The following is a 16,361-nucleotide window of genomic DNA, read 5'->3' on the forward strand; positions in this document are numbered from 1 at the left end:
CGTTTCTCTACTAGTGACCCTGTTCTGCATCACGCATTACGCCAAAAGCAACAATGTAGTGCCACGGTGGGAGTGCACACTTCAGAAGGTACGGAGAAAAGACGCCATGCCTTGCATGGACGGGCTAGAGGTGATAGTACACTACTACAGAAATGAGATCTAGTCCTAGTTGGGAACTAGCTCTACTCTCGGATTCCTAACCGGGACTAGCAATCCGGGGCTAAAGGTGTTGTTCTTTAGTCCTGGTTTGCCACAACCGAGACTAAAGACCCTCCCAGCTTTAAAAAAAATAATGCCTCCCACCGCTGCGCCCTGTGAGATTCGAACCTAAGACCTCATGCACTGCCTCGCGCGTAGCTTACCACCCCACCTACACAACACATCTAACAATGGATGAGATGCTTTCCTTTTGAACTAACCCATCCGGGGACCTTTAGTCCCGGTTGGTGTTACCAACCGGGACTAAAGGGTCCTTTAGTCCGGGTTGGTGTTACCAACCGGGACTAAAGGGTCTACCTTTAGCCTGGGTTGGTATTACCAACCGGGACTAAAGGTTGGAGGACTTTTAGTCCCGGTTTAGCCGTTGGGCAGGGACCTTTAGTCTCGGTTGGAGACACCAACCGGGACTAAAGGCCTTCTAGTCCCGGGGGCAAAAAATGCCGAGGCTAATGCCAAATTGGGACATCGTTCTAAAGTCTGTTCTCTAGTAGTGGTAGCGGTGTTTGAGGAGAGGTCGACGAGGTGGAGACGAACCACAACTACCATGGGTGTTCACACACTAAACAAAATTTGATCTTTTGATATAAACAATTATTTCTTTTATACCTAAATCTTTAGTCGAATAAAAATTAGTATATGCTTTTTATTAACCCCGTTGCAACGCATGGGTAATTTTGCTAGTAAAAGATAAAAGATGAAGAAACCTTGGTGCATACATCCACAAACTCAATTAATTGAGCTTGGCTTAGATTTCTTAAATTTTATATGTATTCACATTTTTTTATAAACATGTTACATAGATGTGTCAAAACTCAAAACCTTTTTTGGATGCAGTATCTTTGTAATAACATGTAATATCTCCATTCCAAAATATAGCCAGTTTTTGGATTGTCATAAGTCAACCTATTTTAAATGTACCAACTTCATAGGAACAATAATTAATATCTGCTATATCAAATAAATTTATTTCATAATTTACCTGATGATACTAATTTGGTGTCCTAGATGTTGATATTGTCTCCTATAAATTTATTTAAACCTAACAGAGTTTGACATAGCTAGGACACTCAGAATCAGCTATATATATATTAATTATGGGATGGAGGGAGTAGCTATTTGTTTATGAGTAATCTAGAGTCTTGTATGAGTACTCTAGGGAGTTTTGGATGCCTTTGCATATCTAGCAAAGGTCGTGGATCGGAAAAGATAGCCCGTGTCATGCATCACCAGTATTTTATGCCAAAGAACTGAGAGCCGACCAATAGCATATTTAATTTTTTTACTCCAAAAATAATAGCAGATCGAGCATCTCTTTTCTTATAGACATCCTGTGATTCATATTGAAAGTGGATATTCGCGCTGGTGATGATGAGTTGATTTCATGACGATGTTTCGATGCTTCTACGCTTCAAACCAAGTACAGTACCTGATTTGCTATAGATATATATGTCTCTAAAGGCCTAAATAAAGGAAGAAATAATCTACTGCACAAGATTTATCATGGAACAAGTTGCCAGAACGACTTTTAAGTTATGTTGAAGTCTTTATATGAGATTATCTTCTGGTGGTACATGTTAAGTGATTAACTTCCAATATTAGCTAATCTACTAGGGTATTTAATAGAATTAAGAATGTATCTTGGAGTTTCTTGTTAGTAGTTTCTTGCCCCCGAAGTGAGGTTTCCTAGGTGTTAACTGGTCCTACATACTCTGAGCGCGCGAGTGTGATTTCATATCACGTACTTCAGCCATCTAATCTATATTATCTTGTTGTGTTCCATTTTTCTTTATTAGCTGAATCATTTTCCATGTGTTTAAAATTTTCTTTACTAAAGGCCATCTGGTAGACTACTAAAATATTGTCATGCCTTTTTTTTTCTTTACCATCACTTCTAAATGTGTTCTAAGACTTGTCCAAAAGTAATTACCATCCATGATTAGTTACTGTCTAACCCATTAATTGAGTGCATGCATGCTCCTTGCTGTACAGGTACGTAGGGCGTGATTGGTTGAGGGAAGGAACCCCAACCTGGCCCATGGGATGCATGCGTGCACCGTTTGGTTGGCTGCACAGGGCCTTCAGCCTTGGCCCGACGGGTGCAAAGGCAGCCACCCAGCCTAGCTGGCTCCCAGGAAACGTTTCTGGCGAGCCTGGCTCGGCCGGTGCAGCGAGCGCGCGTCCGACGCCTGCCTTTGGTCTTCACGGAGCGCAAACACAGGCATCCAATCACCGGTTGTGCGAGAACCTGGCCCACGGGATGATGCAAACCAATCAAAGCTGCCTGCGCCCCGTCGAGCATGGCCACGCTTGGCCTGGCTCCGGTGGCTCATCCACGTACCGCAACCAATCACGCCAGTGTCCCTTTTTTCTTATGTATATATACTTGAGGATGCTGTCTTTCTTAATACAAAAAAAGAGAGGACCCTTTTTTCTTATATACATATATACTTGAGGATGCTGTCTTTCTTAGTTCAAAAAAAGAGAGGATGCTGTCTTCCTAGAAGAGAGCTAATGAGCTATATATTCTTGCATAGCAGTCTGCATGCCTTGCACTCTATCTTTCATTTTTTTTTTACTTTTGCGAACTCAGCTCACCTTTCGTCTTTCATGCCATGTGCAATTGTGCATGGTATATATCATGATACATTAGAGGGTGTTTAGTTGGGTGAATTTTGGATTTTGGGCTACTGTAGCACTTTCATTTTTATTTGACAATTAGTGTTCAATCATGGTCTAATTAGGCTCAAAACGTTCGTCTCGCGATTTCCAACCAAACTGTGCAATTAGTTTTTTTTTTCGCCTACATTTAATGCTCCATGCATATATCACAAGATTCGATGTAATGGGTACTGTGGCATTTTTTTGAAATTTGGCCTGGCAACTAAACACGGGCTTACTACAAGACCTTATCTTTCTCTCATGTGAGTCCGTGAGACTGTGACCCTCTGATGCGCACATTGGAGCATACTCTGACCCCTCTTGACTTTGGTGCCATGGAGAGAAGATCCTGAAAGATGTTTGTTCGTTTGACTTTTGCCTTTCATGTGGTGTTGTTGCGAACTGGGCAAGGAGTTGTTGGGCGTAAGGATGAAAACGGTCGAACTCGGTCGAAAAACTCCTCAACTGTTTTCTACTTTTACATTTGAAATACGAAAGCGAAAGCGAAAGCGGACAAGCTGGACACGAAAACGAACACGAACTTACGGAATATCTAGAATTTCGAAAACGAACCAATTCGAGCGGAATTATGTCGAACACGGTCGGTATGCGAAAACTCAATATGAAATACCGACCCACAGTGCATAGCATTAAACAAGTGCACGACCAAATACATAACAAAGTTCACAACTAACAAGTGCATGATCTAGTTCAAGTGCATAGCATTAAACAAGTGCACGACCAAATACATAATAAGAGAGATGAGGCTGGGCGCCGTCTATAAGAGAGGGCAGCTAGCCACCGGTAGAAAGAACACAGCTGCGTGGTGAGCAGCCTGTAATTGGGCTGTATGACCTGTGCAGTTGGCCAAATTCGGTTTAAACCGAATTTTGAATTCGGAATATTTCAAATTAAAAGTAGAAAAGTAGAAAACGGTCGAAAAATGTGTAAACCGTTTTCTACTTTTACATTCGAAATACGAAACATCTCAAATGCGAAAGCGAAAACGGTAAAGTCGGACAAAAAAATACGGATTCGGTCGGATTAAATATAGAAAACGATGCGGTTCGATTCGGAATATTTCCGTTCCGTTTTCATCCTTAGTTGGGCGCGATGATCTGATGGGATCGAACTGTTTGGTTCGAGGACAAGGGTAGATGGAATACGATCATCCATATATTTCGAGATATGAATATTCATGTTGACTGTTTGGTTGGATGGATAGGACGAGTTATTTTTCTGTTTGGTTGGATGGATGAGATTGCATGGGATGAGAATATTTGACTAATTATATCTATTATTTAAAAATAATAACAACTAATTATACCCTAATAAATATGCACTGACACTAATCTTGTCATTATAATCACTAATTAAAAATAAAATATATTAATTAGCACTATACTACTCTAATTGTCATACAAAACCTGCGCTAATCAACATGTGGATATCCTCATCCGTAAGATTTTTAAGGGCCAGGATATCTAATGTCTACCCAGAATATTCTCTGTTGTGGATATCCAGGTTCAGCTTATTTATCCAACAAAACACCTTGTATTCATGGATATCCACATCCCCCATCCATAGATATCCATGGAACCAAACACACCGTTAGGTTTCTTCACTGCATCTGTCTTGCAGAGAGCAGAAAAGACACCCCTTCTCTCTAGAACACACACACTCTCTCTGCAGGCCATTGATGAAAGGCTATGTACCAATGGCGTCAAGTGGTTGCTAGTTTTAAGAACCCTAATATATTTGAGATGGAATAATCCTTTTTGTGTCTGCTGCATTACATCAGATGTCAAGTCTCTGACTGGAAGCACATGGAACAGTTTGCACTCATAGCAAGTTCAACCATTGGCTGGCTACATAGGATTAGGAGAGGAGAGAGAGACAGAGAACGAAATAGGAGGGAGAATATAGAAAAGGCTATGCAAGTGGCAGCAAAAAAAAACAATATGAGTGGGGGCGATATACCTTTGTAGATTTGTTTTGCGTTAACAATTGCCATGTCCTCTTTGGGCTAATATAATCCTTGTTAGTTTATCTCTCCTTTTGGCATGCATGGACCTTTGGTCCCCATTCGTTCTTGAGTGTGCTCCCCCTCGTAGCCTGGCTTTCCCTTCCTTCAACTCCACTCAAGACTGTGCTCCTCCTAGCTACTTAATCTTGATGCCAAGCAACAAGGCTCCTCCAAACCTCGATCAGCTTCCTCTTTCCCTCTCTCTCACAAACACACTACTCCTACATACCAGGAGCTGTTCAAGGAGTGGTCCTCGGGAGAGAGGGGGAGAGAGATGCTGTACAAGGGGGGGTTAGATTTTGGAACAGTCAAATCACAGCATTTGATGCACCAGGAGGTAAAGTCACAAGTTTTTTTCTCTGTTTTTTTTCTTCGTTTCAACTATACTTTATCTCTACTGTTTGAGTGACGCGTGAGAGAGTGAACCAGCTGCTTCTGCTTGTTGCCTTGCTCACTTTGGGCATTTTTCACTCACTTCCCTGCCCACAGTGGTCTGATGCCAAGTTTCCCCTTCTCTTCGTGCTACATGCTACATGCCTTTGCCTTGAGGTACTGTGCATAAGAGCGTGCCGCGGCAGCAGGGATGAAAACGGATCGAATACGAACGGATATCACTGATATCACATTTGTTTTCATATTTATGTCTGGATTCAAATTCGAATACGGATAGTGTCAACCATGCCAGATAGAATACGATTAGATATCGACATCATAAATATACGATTTGAGTATTTAGATACGGATATTGTATCGGATGTTAAATATCCGGACTCGGATACAGATCTGAACCCCTCTAAACAGATTCGATCTCGAATACGGTCAAAAAAATATCCGTACCGTTTTCACCCCTGCGCGGGGAAGAGTGACTAGAGTAGATTCCCTTAGTACACACAAGTTACACAATCCACAGGCGCCGGTGGTAGTCTAGGCCTTTGCACACATATGCAAAGATCTCTTCCCTCTTGCCACAAGGGATAAGATCTCTCTCCCTATGACCTTTTGTTTCTTTTGGCCCCTATATGTGTATGCTACTTGTATTGCTCTCTGTCTCTGCATGCATATGCATATGCCATGTACTATATATACATTCTGATGCCATGAGTATATATACGTGTACAAAATATTTTTGCAGAGCTGGAAGCAAGGGAGGGATGAGATATCTGCTGCTTGACACAGAGGCACATGTCCCTTTTGGTGGGCAATGATGGTGTGCAGGTGGAGGTGATGATAGTTTGCCTCATCTGGGGACTGAGACATTCCATCCAAGGCTGCCCAGTGTCATGCTGCCTCACATTCACAGCTTTCACCCCTGGCTGCTGCAATATTCCATTTGTTTGCTAATGTGTTGTATCAAGATGCCTTCGATGTGAGTCTTCACTGCCCTTCTCTCTCTCTCTCTCTCTGCTCTCTGCTCTCTGCTCTCTGCTCTCTGCTCTCCTCTCATCTCCTCTCTCATCTCTCATGCATCAGCATGCGTACATACACCTGCACTGTTGCTTGGGCTAGGATTGCATGTGATCCTGCAAGCAAGAACGTAGCCAGCCAAGGAGTGTAGCTGCAGGTTACTTGTGGTATCAAGCATGTGTGCAATGTGCAGCACTGACATAGCGAGGGCCAGGTGAGGGTGCGGTGTGCTCTTCCTCTCGCAAGCAGGAGAAGTTATCTCATCAGGGCCGAGCCATCAATGGAGATCCCACCCTGGGACAAAACATGATATGGTTGGAGAGTCGGCTCTGTCTAGTCTCTATTCACCCATTTAAAGCATTGCGTGTGCACACTCACATAGAGAGAGAACAGAGAGAGAGAGAGAGAGAGAGAGAGAGAGAGAGAGAGAGAGAGAGAGAGAGGGTAGCCTAGCCGTCCAAATCGTCAGACTAAAGAGTTCCAACTTGCATAATGATTAAAGAGTTCCAACTTGCACTGACTATTACTATCAAGATCAGCAAACAGGTTTCACACTAATTAAGCAGCAAGCTAAAACTAGGCAAGTAACAAAACAGGATTACTGGTACTGAAAAGCCATGCATTCATGCTAGCTTGCACTACTACTCAACTTAAAAGCGTGGAGAACAATAAAAGCGTTCAAGACCAGTGTGATCATTAGGTGCAAATAGATCGATTAAACAAAGCCTTCTCAGAGCAGTTCCTAACTATATAATGGCCAAAATCTATATATGATCTTTTCATAAACTTTTTAGCATGTTGATTGTTGATTATGTTTTTTTAAAAATAAAACGGGGGGGGGGGGGGGGGGGGGGCGCTTGATTGTATAGAAAAACATTAATACTGATCCAGAAAAGATGGCCAGTTGTCCAAATAAATTGGTCAAACAAAGGTGCATGCTATGGTCAACGTTCAAAGTGGTGTTCACAAAATACTTTCTAGTCACAATATGGTTTCCTTGCATAATAGGACACGATAGTTTGATTATGTGCATACTTCCACTGGTCAACATGCTTCACAAAGATGATCAGCTAGTTTCAACAACTAGATTGGAGCTACTCTACTCCTACCACCTGCGTGTCATTTCATAATTAAGATAGAAAAAAGATACTTGTTCCTGTTTTCTTCAACCATATTCCCATCGACACGAGTAGATAAGCAATTTAATTTATACAGTGATTTGGCTACTTGAAATAATGCAATCTTGTGTATGTCTTATCACCATATATATGAGTTGTAGATACACAACAAGGGTTTCTTTCTAAATATTTACTCAATACTTACGGTAGGAAAAACCTGTATATTTCACAGTTCTTATGGATCCAAGCATTGTGTTCTGTAGGTTGAGGTCGCTCTTCAACGGTGTAAGTGTGTAGTCCGGCTCCTAGCTTTAGCTGTAGGTCGTTTTTTTTTTTTGTTTTTGCTTAGTGTAACAAACTTTGTTGTATTCGGTGCCATCTAAGCCCTTCCCGGCTTGGACTAGCTTGTGTTGGCACTTTGTTCCCTTCTAATTAAATATATGCTTAGGCGTGTTTGCCAAAATAAGAGAGTATTGAGATCAAAAAATAATCTGGTGACTTCTTTTATCACATTTATAACTTTATTTTCGCTTAACATTTATATACTCTATTCCATTTAGTTCGTTTGAATAAAGAAATATTCTCTCTATCCACATACATAAGCATTTCTAACATTCAAAATTTGTCCACAGATATAAGCATTTCTTGCCTAATTATAATGGTCTACACACCTACCATTTATGGCATTATACGTGAATAGGGACGAGCTAATTATAATTGCGTGATTGAGGAGCATCACAGTAATTTCTCGTCTTCCTTAATCTATCCCAAAAATTCTAGAAATATGTATATTTGTAGCCAAGACATAATGAAAATATAATTGCTACAAGTTCAATTCATACATAATGGAATTTTCTCCTCTACCTTATTTCTCTTTATATTGCTAATTTGACGTTTCCCACAATGCTCATAAATATCTACTTATGAAAATTTCTATTTTTGACAAAATCGTTTTTCTTTACATCATTATTCGCCTAAACAGTCAACGTAGCTTCTTTAATGGTACACTATTTCTGTTTAATCGACCATTTATCTTGTTTAAATGTTCATTTCGCTCATTTAAATGGCCATTTAGTCCAATAAATGGATTAACTGTTGGTGACTAAATGTTTAGCATGTACACCTGTTTTGCACTTTCATCCTTGCAGAATTTTAATGTCATACCAGTGCATGTGTTTTCTTGATGAGTCCTATTTGTGTTATATGTTGCCCCTTAGATATGTTTGTTCAACCCATTGGATAATCCAACTTATTTCAGCTTTTATAATTGCCTTATATGTAAGCCCAAATGTCAACAAATAACTCAACTCATTATAAGCCAGCTTATAATCTAGGACACTTAGCTTAATAATCCTATAAGCTATCTATAGCTTATTTCAGCTTCCACACACCCCACCACCACCTATAAGTTGGATTATTTAACTGATGTTGGAGTAAGCAAACCGACCCCTAATAGAGGCGTGATGTACAATGCCATTGCATTGGACCCTTAAGAAACATGATCAACTCGAAGCATCTGTAAAATCTACGAAATACCGAGGATTGTTTCGATCTTATGAGCTAACAATTACCTTAGATAGATTTTGAATGCTAAATAGTAGGGCAAAATATGAGCTAATAAGAGATAACTGAGACTATTTGGTGGTTTGATCCTAATAATATAGCACATAATTGTAATAATGGGTTAAACATGGTGCTAAACATGATTGGTTGCATCCATTTTGTGTATACACACAAGCACACGAGGAACCAATGATCATCATCCAGTTCTCCTGGCTGGCTATGTCATTGGATCCAACGAACACGCACACGGATGTATACTCAGTTACTCACATTGCTCATCTGTCCAATACTCCAATGTCTCCATCCACCCATCGTCCCATCCATCTGGCTAGTAGCCAAGTACTCGATCTTTTGTTTTTTTCCATTTTCTTTATTATTGAGCGCATGCAACCCTGTATTCAATCTGATAAATATATTTGGCCTAAGAATTTGTAAATTATATCACAAAAATTTGGAATCACTGGATTCATATTTGGAATTGTTTTCATATGTATGATTATCTCAATTGTGAACTGTGTATGAGATGTTGACAATAAAATTAACTGAAAAGAAAAGAAAAGAAAAGATCAGAGGGAGTACTAATGTAAAGCAAGCTAGCTTGCCACATCAAGTAGTGTATTTTTTTTTTGTAGCAGAGTGTAATAGAGATTAGTAGCCTGGCTTATAGCGTAACGAGTTAGCTCCACATACTTTGAATCTTTGGTTGTTTAGGCCACCAACACCGTACCAATCCATGGAATGTTTTAGTTAGATTCATCTATTCCTTTATTAGCTAGCCTCCCCAAATCACACGCACCACGATCCACCATAAAAGACAACTCCTCCCTGCACACTCACTCACCCTTGCTGCCACCTTTCCCCTCCCTCTCCCTCCCTCCCACTTCTATTCCTAGTTCCTAGTTCCTAGAGAGAGAAAGCATCCACTTCTCTCTACTAGTAGCTGCTACTACTAGCTAGCTAGGCTATGGCCGAGTAGGTAGTGGCAAGGTACTGTGTAGGGGTATAGCTGATGAGCTGCTGCAGCCTCTCAGACTCTCACACAAGCACACCTCTGTATTCTTGGCAGATGAGGATGTCCTGTCACGGAAGCTGCAGCTGCGAGGCCAGTCCCAGCCCCAGCCCCAGCCTCCCCAGATGCTGCTGCTGCTGCTGGACGTCGTGCGCCCCTATTAAACCCGCCTGGAGATGAGATGCACGTCCTTCCACTCCACACCCTCATGCTCCTCGCCTGCCATCACCGCCGACTCCGGCTGCCGCCGCTCCTCCGCGGGCTCGTCGCACCGCTGAAGAAGAAGAAGCTCGGCCTGGGCGGAACGACCGTCGAAGCTATGCTCAGCTCACTCCACCACCACCACTCCTCCTCCGACGACACCGACAACAACAATGGCAACAAGAACGGCAGCAGCAGCAACAGCGGCGGCGGCGTCCTCGCGGTGGCGGTGCCGTCCTCGCGGGACCTCGTGCTGGCCTGCGCCGACCTGCTGCAGCGCGGGGACCTCCAGGCCGCGCGCCGCGCCGCGGGGGTCCTCCTGTCCGCGGCGTCCCCGCGCGCGGACGCCGCCGACCGCCTCGCCTACCACTTCGCGCGGGCGCTCGCGCTCCGGGCGGATGTCAGGGCCGCCGCCGCGGGCCGCGTCGTCGCCCCGGGCTTGGTGGCCGCCGCTACTTCCTCCGCCGCCGCGTGGCCGGCGTCGTCTGGCGCCTATCTCGCGTTCAACCAGATCGCGCCCTTCCTGCGCTTCGCGCACCTGACGGCGAACCAGGCCATCCTCGACGCCGTCGAGGGCGCGCGCCGAATCCACATCCTCGACCTGGACGCCGCGCACGGCGTGCAGTGGCCGCCTCTCCTGCAGGCGATCGCCGAACGCGCCGACCCGGCCGTGGGACCGCCGGAGGTGCGCATCACCGGCGCCGGCGCCGACCGGGACACCCTCCTCCGCACCGGCAGCCGCCTCCGCGCCTTCGCCCGCTCCATCCAGCTCCCCTTCCACTTCACGCCGCTCCTGCTCTCCTTCGCCGCCACCCATCATCATCAGCAGGTCGCCAGCGCGAGCACCACAACGACCACATCGAGCGCGGCCACGAGCCTGGAACTGCACCCGGACGAGACGCTGGCCGTCAACTGCGTCATGTTCTTGCACAAGCTAGGCGGGCAGGACGAGCTTGCCGCCTTCTTGAAGTGGGTGAAGGCCATGGCCCCCGCCGTGGTGACCGTCGCGGAGAGGGAGACAATCGGCGGGGGTTTCGACCGCATCGACGACCTGCCCCAGCGGGCCGCGGTTGCCATGGATCACTACTCGGCTGTCTTCGAGGCGCTCGAGGCAACTGTGCCACCGGGGAGCCGGGAGCGGCTAGCGGTGGAGCAGGAGGTGCTCGGCAGGGAGATCGACGCCGCGCTGGGTGCCTCCGGTGGGAGGTGGTGGCGCGGACTCGAACGGTGGGGAGCAGCGGCGGGCGCCGCCGGATTCGCGGCGCGGCCGCTCAGTGCGTTCGCCGTGTCGCAGGCACGGCTGCTGCTGCGGCTGCACTACCCGTCGGAGGGCTACCTCGTGCAGGAGGCGCGCGGCGCGTGCTTTCTTGGGTGGCAGACGCGGCCACTGCTGTCCGTGTCGTCGTGGCAGTAGCCCACCACTACCGCCACTGAGGACGAGCGGGCCTTCTACCTGCTGCGTGCATGCATTCATGCCGGCGGCGGCAACGGGACGGACTAGGGTTTGGCTCGCTTACTAGTCATCACTACCGCATATATAGAGCTAGCGTATATATGAGCATTGCATTTTGTAGCAATAATATTGGTTACTTGTTACGTACTTAGCAAGATCTCATGGTGATTTTGGAGGATGATGAACTTGTTGGATTAATTGCAAGGAGGAGGAAACCCTAACCCTAGCTTGCTGTGGTTTAATTGCTGTTAATCTTAGCTGCTTGGATGGATGGATGGTTGATTAGTAGTCTTGTTAATTTGAGGAGTTGAGTTCATATCCTTGCATGCGTGGAATGGCGGCAAGTGAAGAGGTTGGCCTTTAGGCTAGCAATTTTCATTTATATATATCTATTTCTTCTTTCATTTGTTTCTCAGTAGCTCATGTGAGCATTCTATATACATAGTTCTAGTAGGGAGATTTTTTTTTGTCTATTTTTGCTGGAGACCGACCTATTGCATTGTTACTATTATTTGTTAATTTTGATGTGGAGACTGGAGAGATGTGTTACTATATATTAGTTGAACGTGTGATCTTGCAGAATGTCCTCTTCTGACCGTTCTTCATTTTCTATTCATGCGTACAATAGTTTATTTTATATATCAGAGGCATGGAGGGAGAGGATCTTCTAGCTCCTAGCTCACTTGCATGGCCTCGTATAAACATTCCTGCACTTCACTTGCCTGTTGGCTCTTGATGCCGTTGTTTGTATTTATATCCAATCATGCGTGCTTTGTCTAGCACTAGCCACAAACTAATGGGTCATTTTGGTAGTCTGTTTGTGTGGGTGTAATCATCACTCCCGCGGTGTTGCAACTTGCAACAGGCCACACTATATATATAATCTCATAAATTAACATAGTAATTATCGTAATTCAAAGTAGCTACAGAATAAGTTATTTTATAGCCAGCTACAGCTCAGGTTAGTGTGTGTGTATATATATATATATATATATATATATATATATAGATGCTAAGACAACCTAGTGTTTTTCTAATGTGCTCTTGGCATGAAGAAAGTTGCTGTGTCTCCTCTCCTGCCCAGGGGGAAGGGGGTTTGGGTTCTTGTTTTCTGTGTTATGCCCCAGATATGCTGGTAAGCTGTCTTTGGGAGGGCATGGCAGTGGCATGATCCCATGCATCAATGCCAACCCTAATCCCTGCCCCCTGTCCCCTCAAACAAAATCATGGGATTTCTCAAAACCAGGCCACCCCTTTTGGTGGCCAGCTTGCTCCTCCCCGGCCTTAATCCCCCTTCTCTCTCCTGGCTATGTTCCCTGCCTCTCCTCTCTGTTCTCTGGTCTCTGTGAAAAGATCATTCCCTTTTGGAAGGGCACATCTTCTTCTTGAATTCTTTTCTCTCTCCATTTCCTTGGGATCTTTGCATGCATGCATGGCTTCTTAATTTGTTCCTCAAAGAGAGAACCATGGCATGATCTACTTGCATTTGATTCCTTGGATGCTTGCTTGTCTCTCATGTTTATATAATAATATAATATAGGTTGATAGATTGGTACCACTCCTCAAAGTTTATACCCACGCACTACAGTTATGTTTGCATGTAGGAACTTGGGAAAATGGAAATTAACAGAATGAGTGAAAAAGACAGGTACAATAAAAATTGCAAGAGTTCTCAAAGCATCTCTGACCACTTTATCAATTCAGAATTTCGTTCTTTGAAAAATTAACATAATCTCTACTATAATGGACCAATCAAAATTGTACTAGGTCTTCCCAAGAAAAAGTCCCCCGCTGAAAGCCTCCAACCATTGTGCACCCGTGAAAATGCACACAGTAATTCATCTACATTAAAATCAAGGGCTAATAAGAAACCTAATTAAACCAAATCCAATGACCACGATTAGATGTGGGATGCCAGGCTTCTCACCCCCGCGCACTCCTCGCACACCGCATGCCTCGACCGCTCCGCCGCACGCACGTCGCCGCCTCCTACGAATTTGGAACGGGAATGGCGCCCCCTGGAGCCCACTAGCGGCGAACGCACGCCAAGCAGCGCTCACTACTGGAAACTCGAATTGCCCTGTGGGTGACGAATTTTTCTGTGCGTGTTTTTCGGTACGCACAGAAAAATTACCATTATTCTGTCGGTTTCAAAATATCCTGACAAAAAATACAAAAACCCACATAATAATTGTATGATTTTTCTGTGCGTGACAATACACACACGAAAAAATAAGCACCCACAGAAAAATACAATTTATTCTGTCGGTTCTTTAAAAATGCACAGAAAAAATATATGCACGCACAGAAAAAATAAATAAAAAAACAAAGAAAGTCCCGTATTCCTCCGCACCCGTACCCCAGTGCCCCTCCCCCTCCCTTCTTTTTACCCCAGCGCCCCATCCCCCTCCCTTCTTCTTCCTCTGCACCCGGACCCCTGCACCCCCTCTTTTCTTCTGCCCCGGCACCCGGCCCCCAGTGCCCCTCCCCTCCCTACCGCCGCCCCTCCCCTTCTTCCCTGGTGCCGCCCCTCCCCGGCCTTCTTCTTCCCCGGCGCCGCCCCTCCCTCTCCTGGATCCGGCCCTCCCACTCCCGGATCTGACCGGTGGAGGCCGGTGACGGCCGAATCTGGGCTCTGGTGGTGGCGGGCGGTGTGGCGGCGTGGCGGCAGGCTTCGTGGTGCTGGTGTGGTGGTGGTGGTCCCTGGCGCCGCCCCTCCCTCTCTCGGATCTGGCCCTCCCTCTCCCGGATCCGGCCGGTGGAGGCCAGATCTGGGCTCTGGTGGTGGCGGGCGGCGGGCGACATGCTGCGTGGCGGCGGGCTTCGTGGTGCTGGCGTGGTGGTGGTGGTCCCCGGCGTCGCCCCTCCTCGGCCTTCTTCTTCCCCGGCGCCGCCCCTCCCCAGCCTTCTTCTTCCCCGGTGCCGCCCCTCCCGGCCTTCTTCCCCGGCGTCGTCCCTCCCTCTCCCGGATCCAGAGCTGTTGGAGCTACTACCACCATGGGTATGTATTATGTATTCACTACTAGAGCTGCTTCCTCCACTGCTCCTATTTTATTAACAGTAAGATGACCTCTTGGTTGCTTTGTTGGGTTGTTCCAACAGGTTTATTAGTAGTAGCACCTCTGATTTGTTGTATGAAGAAACTGCACTGCCATTTTGATTCATGAAAATCACAAGTAGAACTATACTAACATAATTCACGATTAGTAGTGCATCAAATATTTCTTGAACATATATGAGCAATGAGCTGTCAGTTTGATCCAAATGGGAGCTCTTCATTGTCTTTTATCAGTAACTTGACATCTTTGAAAATCACAAGTAGAACTATACTAACATAATTTACTGTAATGTAAGAAACATACATGGATGGACCACTCAAATAATGTCATTATATTTGAATTTGAGGGAGCAATGTAATAAGAAGATTTTACTGCAAAGTTAAAATACAATTTTAACTTGTTTATTTTGTTACCCTGGTTGCTTTTCAGGTGAGATGCTATGAAAACAGTACCTTGAATATCTTGCATATATCAACCTGATCAATCATTTTGATATGTGATATTTGCGGAGCTAAAATGATATGGAACCCCAGTCTCGTGTCGCGCAGCTCTCCCCTTCCCTAACTTTGCCTTGTGACTTTTTTTTGTTTTGTACTACTCTTGAGTGGCTGTGATGAATCAAGTTTTCATTAGAGAACTTCTGCACTTTAGCACCTTATGAGCTGGTACTTGGGATATTTTGTTCTGTTTGATGCTTAACTAGGATGGCTTGTACCAGTACAAGCAACCAGTTCTGTGGCCAGTTCAATTCCCATTAGAGAGAGAGAATTAAATTAAGTTCCAGGTGAAATTAAGTTGCAGTTGTCATGTTTTGCTCCAGGTGAAATATATGTAGTTCTTGTGCTTTTGACATACTGCTCTCTAATGGATCTAGAATGACCAATAGTTTTTTTTCTATTAGCTCAGTTCAATAGAGCTCTGTGATTTTTGCATTGCTATTTGTAGAAGAACATGACTTTTTTGCATGCAAATCATATATTTGTTGCCTTGGACTGTGAAACTTAGGTAATACTTTCAAATGTGAAATTTCTAGAGATGGTCACTGTCTTGTGGCTCTTACCATAGTCCCAACACTGCACGGTTTAATACTAATTTTGTTTGCTTGATTGGATCCTGCATTAGACTTGCATTTGGTCTTCCAATCCCATCTCCAATATTCCAAGCATTGCCTGATGGTGGCATCACATTGTTATAGGAGGAATCATGATTAGCATTTGTCTTCTTCCGTTTGTAAGTGCTTGGCTGCTCCTCCCATTGGCAGTTACCATCTGCCTTCTTTTTGCCCCTGGCATTTCCCCACGTGTCCTGATCTACATTCAAACTCTACCCATTCCAGTTGCCGGGATGCTCCCAATTGCCATGGCCATCATCAGACTTCTTCTCCCAGGCACCATCACCTCCATCTCCTTTTCTTTTGTCCCATGTATTTTTCTGATTTGCCCCATGGGTCATTTTTATTTGATGCCTCAGGAGTGCCGGACGACTTCTCCTAATTATCATCACCTGCATCTGAATCCATTTTAGCACCCTTATCAACCCAAGTATCCATTTCAGCTAGTTGTCCAGATATAGTTGCCTCGCCTGTTGGCTTCTCAGTGCTCCAGCCTCCCCAATCAGTGGAATTGTCCTGCACCTTAGAATGCATTTCCCA

The 16,361-nt window shown here is 44.9% G+C and overlaps 1 protein-coding gene across 2 annotated transcripts; it reads left to right on the forward strand.

The window, feature by feature from the left end:
- Positions 1-5,045: 5,045 nt before the first annotated feature.
- On the forward strand, positions 5,046-12,130 carry LOC136522564 (protein MONOCULM 1-like). 2 transcript variants are annotated; one of them, XM_066516367.1, is made up of 3 exons: positions 5,046-5,240; positions 6,036-6,269; positions 10,055-12,130. In XM_066516367.1, exon 3 carries the CDS (start codon positions 10,179-10,181, stop codon positions 11,610-11,612), a length of 1,434 nt encoding a protein of 477 aa, XP_066372464.1. In that variant the 5' UTR covers positions 5,046-5,240; positions 6,036-6,269; positions 10,055-10,178; the 3' UTR covers positions 11,613-12,130. The 2 variants fall into 2 exon arrangements, with proteins under 2 accessions (XP_066372464.1, XP_066372465.1); XM_066516368.1 differs by lacking the exons at positions 5,046-5,240; positions 6,036-6,269 and adding an exon at positions 8,151-8,165.
- The last annotated feature ends 4,231 nt before the right edge of the window (positions 12,131-16,361 follow it).

Source organism: Miscanthus floridulus, chromosome 18 (genome assembly GCF_019320115.1).
Source record: "Miscanthus floridulus cultivar M001 chromosome 18, ASM1932011v1, whole genome shotgun sequence".
Classification (NCBI taxonomy): Eukaryota; Viridiplantae; Streptophyta; class Magnoliopsida; order Poales; family Poaceae; genus Miscanthus; species Miscanthus floridulus.